The 18,118-nt window shown below is 33.8% G+C and overlaps 1 protein-coding gene across 29 annotated transcripts in view; it reads right to left on the bottom strand.

The window, feature by feature from the left end:
• plekha5 (pleckstrin homology domain containing, family A member 5) overlaps positions 1-18,118 on the bottom strand; it is a 259,065-nt gene that overhangs the window by 88,309 nt on the left and 152,638 nt on the right. For all 29 annotated transcript variants that reach the window (XM_079817045.1, XM_079817050.1, XM_079817051.1 and 26 more), the window contains one exon: positions 17,151-17,234. In XM_079817045.1, the coding sequence (XP_079673171.1) occupies positions 17,151-17,234 (84 nt within the window). The remainder of the gene's footprint in view (positions 1-17,150; positions 17,235-18,118) is intronic.

The following is an 18,118-nucleotide window of genomic DNA, read 5'->3' as shown; positions in this document are numbered from 1 at the left end:
ATTAATATCAGTTTGTTTTTATTTACATGGTACTTTTATATGCTTCAACAGAAAAAAATATATAACCATGAAAATTGTAAGAAATTTGTTTTTGCATTTTAACATTATTTGCATTACATTTAATAAAATAAAGTTATAACAAAATAATATATATTATATATAAAACATATAATAAATTATATATATATAACAAATATTATATATAATTAATAAACACAGAGAAAATATCACAGATTTATCTGTTGCTCATTATGAAGGATACAAACAAAAACAAAATAAAATGTTTTTACAAAATAAAATAATTTAAAATGAATTTAATAATTTAAAATAAAACAAAAATAATTAAATATATTAATATCATTTTGTTTTTATTTCCATGGTACTCTTATATGCTTCAACAAAAAAATATATAACATCATGAAAATTGAAAAGAAATTTGTTTTTGCATTTTAACATTATTTGTATGACATTTAATAAAATAAAATAATAACAAAATATATATTACATATATTAAAAAATATATAATAAATTATATATTTATTATATAAATTTTTATTATAATTGTTTTATTAATAATAATAATATTTGTATATATATATTTGTATGTATATATATATTTGTATGTATATATGTATATATATATATATATATATATATATATATATATATATATATATATATATATATATATATATATATATATATATATATATATATATATATATATATATATATATATATATATATATATATTATTATTATTTATTTTTTCAGAATTGATGCATATGAACTGCAGGGTTATTAATAAACGCACTGAGAAAATATCACAGATTTCCCTGTTTCTCATTATAAAGTATACAAACTACAAAGCTACATGATAAATATTGTTTGTATTTATAATTTATAGATATTTAAACAGAAATCATGGGGAGATCCATCATACCCCGTTGCCTGCATTCATTTCAGGATCCAAAGTCATTTTACATGATTGAAATCATGCAAGTTTGGAGCACAAGCACCATTTTTACCGATTAAAGTGCTTCAGCAAAAACACCAAAAGCCTGGCGTCCATTAAAACCACATCACTGAACCATTGTGTGTGGCAATCGACAGCATGCACCTGACATCCGGCGATCGCTGTGCAGATGAGTCAGGAAAGTTCTTCTGAGAAACGCTCGAGGAGTGTGGGCTCTAAACTGCCGTTTTAATAAGCCAGAGCACTTCAGCATCGAGACAGAATGAGAAAGACGGAGAGGAAAGGGAAAACTTGAGGAGACAGACCCCATGCATCAAAGCAATTACTCACTCCACGTCTCCGCTGATCTACTCCCACACAATTGACATCCTTAAATGGCCTGCCAGCTCCGGGTCTGACATCCCGCATCCACAGTTTATGACCCAGTCAAGCCGAAGGGCAAAAGCAAACCGAACGCCAGAAAAATCAAGGATGTAAACCGAACAGGCCAGACCACTGCCTTATTTAAGGAAAGATAGATACGGCCATAAACCCCTGAAATCCCATGACACACGCATGCTGAATCGGGAGCCGGATCGGAGAGGCATTGTCCCGTAGGGTTGGCCTATATTCCGACGCTACGGTAGAGCGACGACGTCTAGGGATAGCGCTGCTATCTGGAGCAATGGAGAGGAGGAGAAGAACACTAGGGTAAAAAATAAAGCTGTCTGGCTTCTGGGTCACCTCGCAAAGAGAAAACACGTCCTTTTCACAAAAAGACTGAATATTAGCACTGGTTAGAGTCTCCCACAACTGCATCCGGAGGTTAAATATTGTTCATGGGTTTAAAACGATAGTTCACCCCAAAATTGACAATTGTGTCATAATATACTCACTCTCATATTGAGCATGACTAGTTCTTTAGTGCAACACAAAAGGAGTTTTGAAGAATATCCTGGTGGCTTTTATTTTCAATATAATGAAAGCGGATGAGAACTGAGGCTGTCAAGCTACAACATTTAAAAAAAAAAGCACCATAAGAGTGGCCCATATGGCTCAAGTGCTATAATTCAAGTCATCAAAACCGAAGTAGCCATTCGCTGAAAAGTTTCCTCATGATGTCCGATTTGTGAAGGAGTCATTCTTTTGAGTCTCTTCAATGAATCGGTTCACTGCAAAAAATGACTTTTGACTTGTTTTTCTGTAACAATATACATGGAAATCATTTAAACGAGATACCTTTACTTGAGAAGCGATTTTGAAATAAGAATATAATGCATTTTGCCTTAATGCAGCGGCAGATTTTTACGTTTTACTTATTCTTTCAAATATCAATCTGTCAAATATCCAAATGTCAGTTTTATATATTATATTTCCTGTCGCTCAGTTCTCAGTGTCGCGCCCTGTCTCAATGGCCTGTATCCACTTTTGTGTCCTTAAACGCTTGTTTTTTGGGTCAACAACTTATAAAAACTTCTTGGTTTTTGGTTCTGGGTTTTGTTTAGCTTGTTTGCTGTACCCTTGGTCACATAGCAGCTTTTAGACATTGTTCTGTTTTTTGTTATAAGTCAAAAATGACAAGGAGGCAGCCTCATGCAATACAAAGTCAATGGAGACCGTTTGATTGCCCCCCCATCCCCCAGTGGGCGTGGTCTTCAGATTATGACGCGTGTCGCTATACTAAAAACAATCAGCCAGTGCATTAAGACAAAATAATAAAAGTCTTGAAATCTCAGTGTTGATTCTAAAGCTAATTTGATAATACAAAAAACTAGAAAGAATTTTTTTTTACACAAATCTTTCACATGATATCAAATAAATGCACAAGTTGTATGGACTACTTTTAAGGCTCTGATATAGTTCAAGCGAAATCAAAGAATGAGACATCATTTCGAACAAAAGCAGGCTAAAACGGGAGTTTTTCCAAGTGAAATTTCTGGAAAAGTTCTCCGAACTATCATTGCTCTCTTAATGAGTCATGGGTGTGTTTTGGGCGTAACGCACAATAAACCAATCAGAGTCTCATCTCCCTTTCCCTTTAAAAGCCAGTTATGCTCGAACCATAGCGGATTCACTATTTACATGTGAGCGGAAAGACTGAACGCTTCTCCAGAGAGGAATCTTTTATTTTTATTTTTTAAAAATGTGTGTGTGCTGCTGCGCATCCCTGTGTGTGTAATAAGCAGAGTGTACGCGCGTTGTGCACCCGCCTATAGGCATATATTACTGACACACCCTTTAAATAACACACAAAATACTACATCATTGACTTAAGACCAGGTTTGTGTTGGTCAATGGCGCAGTCGTTTCCAGTTCCTCTAAATAGAAACACACCAACAATGCTCCTGATCACACCTGGTTTTCAGACCAGCATGCCCATGGGTGAACAGTGCATTTGCTATTTAAACAACGTGACACTGGACGTGAAAATGAGAACTTCGTCCGGCTGAAACTAGCAAAAAACACTTGTGTCGCATTGTGACGTGTTTATGATAGGGCCCTGACAGTGTTTTTTAATGTTTAATACTGTAAAGCTGCTTGTTTTAAAGCCATCTATTGTATAAAATGTAATATAAATAAACGTGACTTTACTTGACTGAAGTGTTGATTTGCAGAGCTCGTGCAAATCGTTGCGTCATACAAAAAACAAGTGAAATAATCTACTAGTGCAGACAAAATACACTCAATATTCAAGAAACAAGTCTCACTGGCTAATGTTCAGACTGTCAGTTCAAATACGATTTTTTTTTGCATATCCGATTGAAATCTGATTAGATTAGCAAGTGTGAACTACTAAAAAAAAATCACATGAAATGCGATCAGTTTCAAGCTACTTTAATACGCGATTTAAAATCCTTTTCAAAACGTATGGAAATGAGTTTCAGTCTGACCGCTCTGATCGGATTTCACGTGGTTTATGTGACTTTCTCACGCCACGTCAAACATAAACGGCAGACGTTGTTATAGGAAACATGCAGAAAATGACAAAATATAACGGGGAGAAGTTGAAACCGGTGGAAACGACAGCACGGAATAAAGCTGCTTCCTGTGATTTCCTAATCTCATGTTGTAAATAACACATCTGCATTACAAAACCCCTCAATGTTGTGGTTGTTGTTGCTGTTTTTGGCTCATGCCTTCCAACGCAAAGTCATTGCCATAGAAACCAATGCAGATATTCGGGAAAAGGAAAGTTGCATAGACAAACAAATCGGATCGGATCAGTTGCGATGCACATAAATTATAGTGGACATCAATAATTTTAGATCAGATTCCAATCGGATATGCAAATAATTGGATTTGGACTGACAGTGTGAACATAGCCACTGTTGCCTTTCAAGCAAATGTAACTTTTTTTGAAGGGTTTTTACATATTGAACAAATTAAGCTAAGCAAATTTGGGTCTTTTTTCACACAAATCTTTGTGTTGGAGTTGTATGGACTTCTTTTATGGTGATTTGGGGTGCTTTCCGAAGCAACAAACGACTAGAACATTCTGCTAAACATCTCCGACAGAAAAAAAGAAAGTTATAAGGGTTTGGAACAAATTGAGGGCGAGTAAATTTGGGATCTTTGGGTTGAACTATTTCTTCACCACAGATCATCTGCGTGGGTGCCTGCCTTTTGACACAAGCATCTGATTTTGTGTTGGAGACAAACACAAAGAGACACATTGTGAGATGCAGTCATGCACACACCAGCACCAACACAGAGAGACGGAAAATACAAAAACACACTACACTGCTTTCCGGGGTCAGGGTAGTGCACAGAGCCGGGTACGACCTTCCAGGCCGCTGATCTCAAATTAAATTGAGCATTCAACACGGCTATTAGCGTTCATTAATTAATCTCTTCTCAAATAATGAGCTTTAGCGTGCGCTCAGTGGCCATGCTGGCGGCCGTCACCCGCTTGACATCTGACGGCGTCTTCAGAGGAAGAGTGGCAGCGAGTGTGAAATTAGCCCGATGTCGTCCGGCTAAACCGCGCTGAATCCAGAGATAATTGACGGAGGAGTTCAGATGGGTTTATGGGTTGGATGGGCACCAGCACCGACTGGAGGTCATCAGCTAAAAAGCGTGAGTCATGCTAGCTTTTAAAACCCACCATTTCTCTCTCAGAGACTTCAACTCATGCTTTTCCTTCACGGGAGAATCATTTGAGGGGGTTGAACTCGACAACCTTCAGAAAATACCATAAAACTGGTGTCTGATTGTCTATATGTGTCTTATTAGATTCATTCCCAATGCTAGACCTGAAACATCTAGCTTTTTATTTCTTCCATAAAAGGTGTTGAAGAAAATGTGGGCGGGGCTTGACTTTATCCATTGGGAATTGATAAACAGGAAACTAACTATATAATATAGAAAAATATCTATATATGGTAATTCGAAGGGATTGGCCGAAAAATGAGAGGGATTTGTGATGTCATACAGAAATTAATGTTTAAGAGGAGGAGCAAAGTAATGTATTTTATGTCAAATGTAATGTATTTTCTTCGTAATAATGTGACTAATTTAATGTAAATGACATTAAATCTAAACCATATCTCTAAAATAGTATTATTTTAATATATATATTAATGATATTAATCTATAATATATAGAAACGGTAATAGTAACTACATTACTATATATATATATATATATATATATATATATATATATATATATATATATATATATATATATATATATATATATATATATATATATATATATATATATATATATATATATATATGCGATTTGTACATTTGCGATATTTCGATAATTTCGATATATTGCGCCGCCTTAGTATGTTTGTTACCTAAAAAAAAAACGAGACAGGTAAAGCAGCATTCTGGGTTTTTTTTGGGCATCTTAGCTGTGGAAATCAATGTCAGAATGAGGAAAGCGGGCCTCTAGGACTCTTTCCCCATCTTGGCTGCTTTCAGAACAACACTGTCCCAGTTATGAGCTATTTCCAATGCTGTGCTTTGTTCTGGCGGCAGACAAAACCTAACGTTAAACTGTCAAATCCGTATCACTTCCAGCCAAAAACTAGCAGAATCGCATCGTTCTCAATCTAACACGAGGCCACCAGGGGCGCGTGTACATCGAGCCCTATTAACCTGTGACTCGTTACGAACGAGTGTTTCATCTCCGTCCAACTTGACGGGACTGTTTACAGACCGAAAGTGCTCCGTCTCGTCGCGATGCGTGGGATTACGGGACCCCTGCCGAAGCGGCGGAGGACAACATAATTCATTCCTGACTGAGAGCGACCGCCCGCTCCCCACAAGGAGATGTTTCATGTTTCATATGCAACGTGGGTAAGACAAATCGGACGGCACACATAAATCTTGCATATCTCCACATTAGCGATGCATAGCAGGATATCAGGCCATTCAGTTCAAATACTGCCTTGGGTTAGTGTTTGAGCAGAATTAATGAGACAGAATGGCAAAACAACCAGAGATGAATGGAGGCTCCACGACTCAAAAGAAGCGGATGAGGTTTAAGAGAACAGGCTCCCTGCAAAGCATTACCTGTTTAAAACAGGATGGACAACTTTCCCACAACTCAGGCTAGAAAACAGAAGAAAAGGAAAGAAGATGAACTGAATGCATAATTATTTTGGGTTTGAAACAACTCAGAAGCAAATTATAGCTGCAAAAAATGCTTTTCTTACTTAGTATTTTTGTCTTGTTTTCAGTCCAAATATCTAAAAAAATCTTACATTAAGAAGCATTTACTAGACAAGCTAAAGTTTTTGTCTTGTTTTGGGGAGAAATAACTCAAAATTAACGGAGTTTTTGCTTAAAATATGCAAAATAATCTGCCAATGGGGTAAGATAAAAATTATCAGTATAATAAATTATTAATAAAATTATCTTTCTTTCTGTTTGAATTAAGATTATTTTGCTTACCTCATTGGCAGATTATTTTGCTTATTTTAAGCAAAAACTCCCTTAATTTTGAGTTAATGTAAGATTTTTTAAATTTGCTTATGCACACACACACACTGTGTGAATAAAGTCAGAATTGTGTATATATAAAGTAAGAATTGCGTGTATAAAGTCAGAATTGTGTGTATAAAGTCAGAATTGCGTGTAAAAAAACAGAATTGTGTGATAGTCAGATTTGAATTGTGTGTATAAAGTCAGAATTGTGTGTATAAAGTCAGAATTGTGTGTATAAAGTCAGAATTGCGTGTAAAAAAACAGAATTGTGTGATAGTCAGATTTGAATTGTGTGTATAAAGTCAGAATTGTGTGTATAAAGTCAGAATTGTGTGATATACAGTCAGAATTGTGTGATAGTCAGATTTTAATTGTGTGATATAAAGTCAGAATTGTGTGTATAAAGTCAGAATTGTGTGTATAAAGTCAGAATTGTGTGATATACAGTCAGAATTGTGTAATAGTCAGATTTTAATTGTGTGATATAAAGTCAGAACTGTGTGTATAAAGTCAGAATTATGTGTATAAAGTCAGAATTGTGTGTATAAAGTAAAAAAAAATGGAAAAGAAGGGGAAAAAATAAATAAATAGCCTTTTTGACAATGACTTGTGTTTATAAATAGCCCCTTTCTTTTTTGTTGTTGTTTTTTTTGTTTAGTTATTAACTTTTGTATCTTGACTACATTTTGTATGTGTATACTCTCTTTCCACTACGAGAATTTTGTATTTTGCGTTTTTTTGTAAAAAAAAAAAAAAAATTTAAATTGTAAGATTTATTTAGATATTTGGACTGAAAACAAGACAAAAATACTAAGTAAGAAAAGCATTTTTTGCAGTATGGTGAGCTATAATTTGCTTCAGTTGTTTCAAACCCAAAATAATTATGCATTCAGTTCATCTTTTTTCTTTTTTTCTGTTTTCTAGACAAAGACAAAAATACTAAGTAAGAAAAGCATTTTTGCAGTGCAGAAACTCAATGATTAATGGAAAATCCAGCTAAAACCAAATGTGATATGGTTTCGAGGGTCGAGGTTGAGCTGTTTGGCAAAAATTGACCACCTTCAGCGGATATGACTTGGATTTTCCAAATGTTAGAGAACCAAAAGAGAAAAAGGAGTGAAGTTGATGTGGAATAAATTATAATGGCCTCGAGATGCCGAACTCTCCCTAATGACACTGATCAACATATGGCGCGGATGATTTTCTGTTTAATTACACTGAGACGCACGTACAGCTCTCTCAGTTTCCCCCTAAAACCCGTCTCCACCTCACAGGCCTGATTCATCTCAGCTGGACTTCTGGCAGGTTGGGATGTCGCTGAAGGCGTCTCAATCTGTCAACCTTCAACCTCCGGATAAACCAGCCGTGTAAAACTGCAATCACCCGCAGGAGAACATGCTAACGCGTGCAGATAATTAAGGCTTGGTTTTTATTAAAACACTTCCTTTTGTTATATGAATGGCATTCAAATATCACATTTTACTATAACCATTTATTTTTACTACTTTTCATTTGCGTTTTATGTTTAGATTTTATTGCTTTACCCTCAAATCCAGACTTTAAAATACAAAAATTCTAATAACATAATTTTTTTTAATTATATAAAAATTATTACTTTATTATTATTACTGTTAATCTAAACCGTATCTGTAAAATAGTGTTATTTTAATATGTTGAAATAGACTTTAATTTTTCATGTTAATTTTAGTTAGTTCTAGTCATTTTGTTGTGCATTTTTGTTATGCATAATATTATGAATAATATTTACACATTTTTGCATATAATTCATTTTTTATTTCATCACAAATTTTAGTTTAAGTTACTTTCAGAACAACATAAACATGCTAAATATTACATTAAAAATCAAATATGATTTAAAAATGATATAAGTAAAAGATTATGAAGTCTAACATGTTTCTTGGTAATGTGAATATTTAAAATAAGATAATAAAGAATAATAAAAATAATAAAATAGTAAATAAAATAAAAATAGAAAATAATCTAATTAGATTTCATGACTGGAATTACGTTTAATCTGTAAAATAGTGTTATTTTAATATCATTAATATACTATTATAGTTTATCTTTATATTTTTGGGTTTGGTTCTAATTTTAGTTAGTTCTAGTAATTTAGTTATGCATAATATTATATATAATATTTACACATTTTTGCATAATTTCAGTTTTAGTTGGTTTCAGAACAACATAAAAATGTAAAATATAATAATGATATAAATTTATATTAAACACATTTCAAAATGTATTGTGTTAAAAAGATTTATATAATGTTTTTCAAAAATTACAATGACTATTTTATTGTGTGTAATTTCTAATCAAGTTGCTTTAAATTATGCAAAAAATTTGTAAATATTAAACATTATGTGTCTAGGATACATACAATTCTATTTATGAAATTATGCTAGAAAGTAAAAAAAAGCCATTTTATCCCAAAAATGTTTAAAAAGTAATTCCCATCAGATAATTCTATTAAACTTAATACATAATTTGTCATGGAAATTACATGGTTTACATTAATGTATGACAATGACTGTTGGACTAATATTAAATAAAGCATTTTACAAACTCATTTTATTAAAAAAAATCACTGGGCCAATTAAATCTAAAAATATATATTAAAATAATATATAATATAATTAATTTAATATAATATATAATGTAATATAGTAATATATATTTTTTATCTATTTTAATATATATATATATATATATATATATATATATATATATATATATATATATATATATATATATATATATATATATATATATATATATATATATATATATATATATATGTATATGTATATATATTTTTTTTTTAATTGAACATTTTAGTATAGATATACAAGCATAAATGTAATTTATTTGTAAATGTAAATATCGTAGGCATACATGTAGTTGAAGAAACTCTATAATAATATATTTAATTTAATATAATATATAATGTAATATAATAATATATGTTTTCTATCTATCTACCTACCTACCTACCTACCTACCTACCTACCTACCTACCTACCTACCTACCTACCTACCTACCTACCTACCTACCTACCTACCTACCTAGCTACCTACCTACCTACCTACCTACCTACCTACCTACCTACCTACCTACCTACCTACCTACCTACCTACCTACCTACCTACCTACCTACCTACCTATATATATATATATAATTAAACATTTTAGAAAACATTAATGTACATAGATATATAGTATGGATATATAGACATAAATGTAATTTATTTGTAAATGTAAATATCGTAGGCATAAATGTAGTAGAAGAAACTCCTAAATATGACTGCATGGTTAATTGTTTCAGTAATCGAGGGCGTCTGAAGCTATAGTCAGATTTAATACGGCACAGCGAGCGCTATTATGGCACACACCAGCCTCATATATCAACAGAGTGGCACAAAAATGAGGAAATATGAGGAGGGTGAAAAAAATGACTTCGCAAATTAATGAGGTTCCACTGTGACGAGGAGAAACGAGAGCACTTCAGGCCGAACGGTAGTGGAAGTGGCGGCCGGCGTCCAGATCTCCTAACAAGGGCTGAGTGAAATACTCAGAGCAGAAGTTGAAACCGATCAGGGCTGAGAGATTCTCGTTTATGGTCAGAGGAAACCAACAGAACGGGGTCATGGGCCTCCAGAACCCTGCAAAAGCTCCCGAGATGGTCTTTATGGACACAATAAAGCCAATTAAATATTTATTTTAGAAGGGACGAGTAAGAAATGTGGCGGGGAAACTGCCGGGGAAACTGCCGTCTCCTGCGATTGACTTGTACGGGACGGATGCATCAATCTCCTGGACTGACCAAAGTTTATTGGCCTTAAACACAGCCTGAGAGGTGAAGCGAATCCATGGCTTCATGATGAGAGCGTTCTTGAGCTGAAAAGATTAAAGTGCCCCTACACTCTAAAAAATGCTGGGTTAAAAACAACCCAAGTTGCGTTTAAAATGGACTAACCCAGCAATTGGGTTGTTTTAAGCAAACATTTAACCCAACCGCTGGGTTAAAACAACCCATTCACTGGGTCAAAACAACCCAATTGATGGGTTAAAATGACCCATTCACTGGGTCAAAACAACCCAATTGATGGGTTAAAACGACCCATTCACTGGGTCAAAACAACCCAATTGCAGGGTTAAAACCAATTGCAGGGTTAAAACGACCTATTCACTGGGTTAAAACAACCCAATTGCTGGGTTAAAACAACCCATTCACTGGGTTAAAACAACTCAATTGCTGGGTTAAAATGACCCATTCACTGGGTTAAAACAACCCAATTGCTGGGTTAAAACGACCCATTCACTTAGTTAAAACAACCCAATTGCTGGGTTAAAATGACCCATTCACTTGGTTAAAACAACCGAATTGCTGGGTTAAAACGACCCATTCACTTAGTTAAAACAACCCAATTGCTGGGTTAAAATGACCCATTCACTTAGTTAAAACAACCCAATTGCTGGGTTAAAACGACCCATTCACTTAGTTAAAACAACCCAATTGCTGGGTTAAAATGACCCATTCACTTGGTTAAAACAACCCAATTGCTGGGTTAAAATGACCCATTCACTTAGTTAAAACAACCCAATTGCTGGGTTAAAACGACCCATTCACTTAGTTAAAACAACCCAATTGCTGGGTTAAAATGACCCATTCACTTAGTTAAAACAACCCAATTGCTGGGTTAAAACGACCCGTTCACTGGGTTAAAACAGCCCAATAGCATTTTTTAGAGTGTAAGATTATATTTTAAAGGTTCCTAATTTTGTTTTGGAGTCTCCTACAATAGGTTTGCATGCATCAAAGGTCAAAAACTCTTTAATTTTCACATAATATACATTGCAGCGTCAGCGCTTTTCTCACAGTGTGTTAAACGGTTCCACAAAGGATTCGGTCTCTCTAAACCCCGCCTTTCTGAGAGCCTACTCTGCTGTGATTGGTCAGATGGCCCAGTCTGTTGTGATTGGTCTACTCTGCTCTGATTGGTCAGATGGTCCAGTCTGTTGTGACTGGTCTACTCTGCTCTGATTGGTCAGATGGTCCAGTTCCAGCACATGTCAGAAATCAAGTGACCATTAGCATATCTGAATATCAGCTCTGGATCTTCTTCATCACATGACACACAGCGATATGAACAGTATCAATCAAATAAACCTCCAAGTAAAATGGGTTTACTTTGTCAGCAGAAAACAGCGTCTTCTCATGTGGACAATTCAAACTCTTCCAGTCTCAGCTACAACTGCAGGGTTTGAGGGTCAAAGTAGACGTTGTTCACTGGCAGCCAATGAAGAGCATATCCTGGCATCAAACGGCAACAATCACCAAAACCCCAGATCTTGAGCTCTACGGTGTTTTGAAGCAAAGGCCCAGCAGGAAAAGCCGCGGGTCTCAGCCTCTGCGTGAGCATCAGATCATGTTCTCTGCTCTGACACTTCACAAACGCACACACACACCTTAAAGTGCGACTTTCTCACGTTGTCGAAAACCGCTCTCAGCTAAAGTAAGTGTAAATCTCATTAACATCGACTAAAAAAAGCCAGATGGAGGTGATAATTGAAACAGGTAGAAAAGGTCCCGCAATCAGCAGCAAAGCCGAGTGCAGAGCTGAAACACACACTAACTTCTCTCATTAGTTTGCAGAGAAAAACACTGAAAACCAGAAAACATTACTAAAGAAATAATTCAAAGTGCTTTCATTATTTACTCAACATCAAGTGGTTTCAAACCTGTATGATGATCTTTCTTCCATAGAAAACAAAAGGAGATGTTTAGCAGAATGGCATGGACTCCACTAGACTCCTGAAGGTGTGCTCTGTGGTATACGGCACCAAGATGTTAGCAGCAGATCCTTTAAGTCCTGTAAGTTGCGAGGTGGGGCATCCATGGATCGGACTTGTTTGCTCAGCACATCCCGCAGATGCTCGATTGGATTGAGATCTGGGGAATTTGGAGGCCAAGTCAACACCTCAAACTCGCTCCTCAAACCATTCCTGAAGCATTTGTGCTTTGTGGCGGCGCATTATCTGCTGAAAGAGCCACAGCTAACAGGGAATATCGTTTCCATGAAAGGCTGTACATGGTCTGAGCAATGCTTAGGTAGGTGGTGCGTGTCAAAGTAACATCCACATGGATGGAGGACCCAAGGTTTCCCAGCAGAACACACACACATACAAACAAACTGAAATAAAAAAATAATAAAAACAATATGGATATTTTTTTAAACATATAAAAATGAGAAAAACACTAAATTATTAAAACTTCAACCGAAATTAAAATTAATTACATTTTGTGTTTATATTTTCGGTTTTCAAAAAATTCATAAAAAAAACTATAACAGTATCTCAATGATTTTATAATAATATCATATTTATGTACATTACGCCTACATTTTTACAAAATGCAAAAATTAACAATTAATGATTAATATTTAAAGCTACACTGTGTAACTTTTTTAGTTGATTCTTAGCTAAAAACACAGTTCTTTCAAAAATATATGTGCTCATTAAAGGTGGGGTAGGTAAGAATGATCTAAAACACTTTTGTCCAAATTTGTTTAAACTGTCTTTATATGTCAATACATAATTAAAATGTAAGTACTCTGAAAAAGAGAGTATAAAAATCGAGTGCCTCTAGACTTTTTAATCTGCAATAAACACCGCTCATTATTTTCGTTCGGGCCGAATCAAGTGATTGGCTTGGGCGACTGTCACTCTCTCTCGTTACCATGGCTACCACCACTTTTGCTCACACATGCACGCGCCCCAGTGTTGCCAAGTCGGGCTACTTCAACACTGTTGCCGCGGCTGTTTTTCATTTCCGCGGGTTGAAGCGACCCCAATTATGTGATATTTTTCCCCTGGGATTTGCGAATTTTAGCAGGCAGCCCTACCAAAAAGACACATATTTTACCCCCCCAAACGCGGAGAAACACGATTGGGCTTGTTTTGGGCTAGTTTTGAGTAGCAATTGGGCGGATTTTGTTGCGAAAACCTGGCAACCCTGGCGCACCCGTTTGATTTTGAGGAGTTCACGAGGCTGTATTTCTGCTGGACAGGTAATCTTTAATTTTGATTATACATTTTTTTGGTTTATGTTTTCATGAAGCATGTCTCTCTAGCACACGTAGCTGCCAAATATAGCTAACATTACTTAGCATAAAGTTACAATGTTATACACTTAGCAAGCCATTAGTAGAGATGATAAATACTCAATATGCCTAGCTCAAGTTGATCGCTGTCGTGTTGAATTTCGCAAAATGTAACTTTAGATAACAAAATGCATGTGTAGAAGCTGGTACACCGCATCCAGGAACTTTTTTTAGAACTAAGTTAGCTTTAGCTACTACCCTCTGTCTAAACTCTTTTACCATGTTCACCGGGAACTGTACCTGCACGTTTATTTCGGCCCTTGGTTTGTTTTTATATACTCTACCAATGTTTTTATCTTGTATATTACATTTTAATTATGTATTGATATATAAAGAAAGTTTAAACAAATTTGGAAAAAAAGTTTTTTAACCAAATCCTACCAACCCTACCTTTAATGTATATTTACTTCTTTCAAGTAATAAAGTATTCTCGTAAGTTTATAATATGCCATTGTAAATACATACGTGTAATGGGTTCGAATGCGGGTCGCCATGTTGCCCCGCCATCTTGAAAGTACATTAGCCAAAGAGGGACATACCCGTTAATTCAAGCTTCGCCTTTCGCGTTTTAACACTCGATGGCACCGTGTCCAATGTGGACGAGGTCGAACTGGAAGCCATATTAATCTTGGACTAAATCGGCCACCGTAGGAGTTAAAACGAAATCAAAATTGAGAGGAAGAGAAACTAATATTCACTGGATGGTCATATACAAGTTCACCACTAGATGGGGGAAAATATCACAGTGTAACTTTAAGTAAAAAGAATTTTAGCTTTATTTCATTTTACAAAAATAGTTTTAGATTTTCGTTTTAGTTAACAATAACTAAACACGGCCTGTAATATTGTGCACAAGTCATACACTCCACTTTCATAGTGCTTTTGTGTCATTTTTCTTCTCATCTTTGGAGGTTTCTGATGTCTGCTGTATGAAAACAGAGCAGGAAACATAATCTTTTGTGCTCCAGATGAAAGAAAGTCAAACAGGTTTGAAGCAACACAAGAGTGAACGCTGAACGTCTTCATCAGATGCAGATATCTCTTCTTTCAGTGTCTTCAGAGCGAGAGGATCTGAAGTTTATCTGCGGCGACGTTTAGTTTGTATCCGCGAATGGAGAATACAGAGATTAAACCTGTCGTTCTGCGGCGCTTTCTGGAGAAACGGAGTTGTTGACTTTGCTAGAGGACACAGGAGAGAGAGAGACGAGAAGGAAGAAGAAAGCCAGATAAAGACTAGAGATGTGTTTGACAGCGCTAAGGCTCTCCGCTCGTTCCTCCAGCGGTTCGAGGGCATTCGGCTGAGCACAATTATCCGGAGAGCAGCTCGCGTTGGACAGGAGAGGTTGAGCTGTGAAGAAGAGGAGGAGGAGGAGAGCAACACTCCCACCGCATTTTCCCAGACTAAAGCCATGACTTCACTCCCAGTCGGCTCCAGTCTGCCTAAACACCACCCCGGATATATATATATATATATATATGCACATAATCATTTCTCAGCTCTTCATTAATTGCTGGCCTGTTAATTGGTAGTGGCTTTGTGTGAAAATGTGGGGGTGTGTTGACTATTTAGTGGCTCACTCTTTTAAAACACACACACACACACACAAATAGTAACACTTGTATCCATTAGCAGACGGGCCGAGAATACCAATGCTTTCGGATCTCATAAAAAATATAAAACTTACTAAAACTGAAATAAAAATGTATAAAAACTATATGGAAATATTTTTAAAAACATATATAAATGAGAAAAACACTCAATTATTTAAACATTTTTATAATATTTTCTGTTTTCTGTTTTATAGTATTTTAGTTAAAAAACTATAATAGCATCTCAATGATTTTATAATTATATCATATTTATGTATATTGCACCTACATTTTATATCCAAAATTCAAAGAAATTATAATTGTACTAGGTATAAAATAGGTGCAGAAATACAAAATAATTAAATAAAAATAATAACATTACTAAAATATGAATATATACATTCATTCATTTAAATGGAAGGTCACATTTTACCACAAAAAAGAAAATACATAATATTTTCCCTATATAATACTTTTTATAATAATATAAGTTTTTTAATATATATATATATATATATATATATTATATATGTATATATATATATATATGTGTGTGTATGTATGTGTGTATGTTTGTATGTATGTATGTATGTATGCATGTATGTATGTATGTTTGTATGTATGTATGTATGTATGTATGTATGTATGTATATACATACATACATACATACATACATACATATATACATATATACATACATACATACATACATACATACAAACATACACACATACATACATACATATATATATATATATATACAAATAAACTGAAGAAAAAATAATAATAAAAACATTATGGATATTTTTTTAAACATATACAAATATGAAAAACACAAAATTATTAAAACTTCAACCGAAATTAAAATGAATTACATTTTGTGTATATATTTTCAAAATATTTATAAAAAACTATTACAGTATCTCACTGATTTTATAATAATATCATATTTATGTATATTACACCTACATTTTTACAAAATGCAAAAAATAACAATTTATATTTAAATTAAATAATAATACAATAAAATATGAATAACATTATTAAAATATGAATATATACATTATTTTATTTACAATGGTCACATTTTAACACAAAAATAATAATTTTCCTATACAATAATACATTTATATATATATATTTATATAAACAAAACATATTATAAATCTATATTCTGTCCATATTTTTGTGAGATTCCCTCAAAATGCACTCTTCAGCAGACTAATGGAATATAATAATGCCTATTTATCCTGAATGACCCAGAAATAAATCTTTCAAATTATTTATTTTTTCATATTTCTTTCTACCTCCAATTAAGCAACCTTCAAAACAGCCCCAGAACTGTGTGTCCGTCTGTGATATAACAGTAGAGGAGAACATCCGCCAGCATGAATGTGATTCTTGTGTGAAGTTCAGACAAAGCGCTCTGTTTCGGACTCAATGCTGCAGGAAGCTGTGAAGAGAGTAAGAAGTAACTCACTGTTCGTTGACGACAAAGATGCAGTTGTCTTGCGAAGGAACGCCTGTGACGGGATGCTTGCAGGTCACCTTTCGCTCATTGTGACTGTAGGAGAGAAAAGAAACAGGAATTGTGGGAATTAAAGACATGCGAGACTGCTCGTCACACTTTGACACTCGCCGTTTGAGAACTCAAATGATTGATCTAGTCATGTGATTTACATGATGGCCTGCGAGAAGAGACCATCTGAAGGTTGAATGTCTCAGGGCGGAGAAAATTATGGTATGGTCTGCTATCTGTATTTTTTGCACTGCGACTGCGACACATGGAGGTTGTTTTAAAGTCAAAATATATCTTAAAAACTGAGGTGTCATTATGAGTAAATATTGGCAACTACTAGTATTTTAGTTTTACACACTAAAGTTTAAAACAGGAATAACAATATTAAAAAAAATAAAAAAATAAATGTGATAAATTATTCAAACTATGATTAAAAAAGAATACAAATAAAATTATATACACGCACATACAGTATATATATATATATATATATATATATATATATATATTATTAATACTGCAATATACAACTTGTCATACTTGCCCATCTGTATTAACTATTTACAATATTTAAATAAATAAAATATAAATAATATATATACACGATAAAAATTATTTATATTGTCATTAAAAACAAGAATACTATTTTTTTTAATGAATTATAAAAAAAATGTGATAAATTAATCATTCTGTGATTAAAAAGGAATAAAAATATATTAAAAATTATAAAATAAAAAACAAATGTGATAAATTAATCATTCAGTGATTAAAAAGGAATAAAAAATATATTTAAAAAAATGTTTATAAAATAAAAAATAAATGTGATAAATTAATCATCCTGCGATTAAAAAATTATAAAATAAATATATATTTTTTAAATTATAAAAAAAATTGTAAATGTGATAAATGAATCATTCTGTGATTAAAAA

The sequence above is a fragment of the Gobio gobio genome (assembly GCF_949357685.1).
Source record: "Gobio gobio genome assembly, chromosome: 5".
NCBI classification, from domain to species: domain Eukaryota; kingdom Metazoa; phylum Chordata; class Actinopteri; order Cypriniformes; family Gobionidae; genus Gobio; species Gobio gobio.
This window is presented reverse-complemented; position numbering and strand designations above follow the sequence as displayed.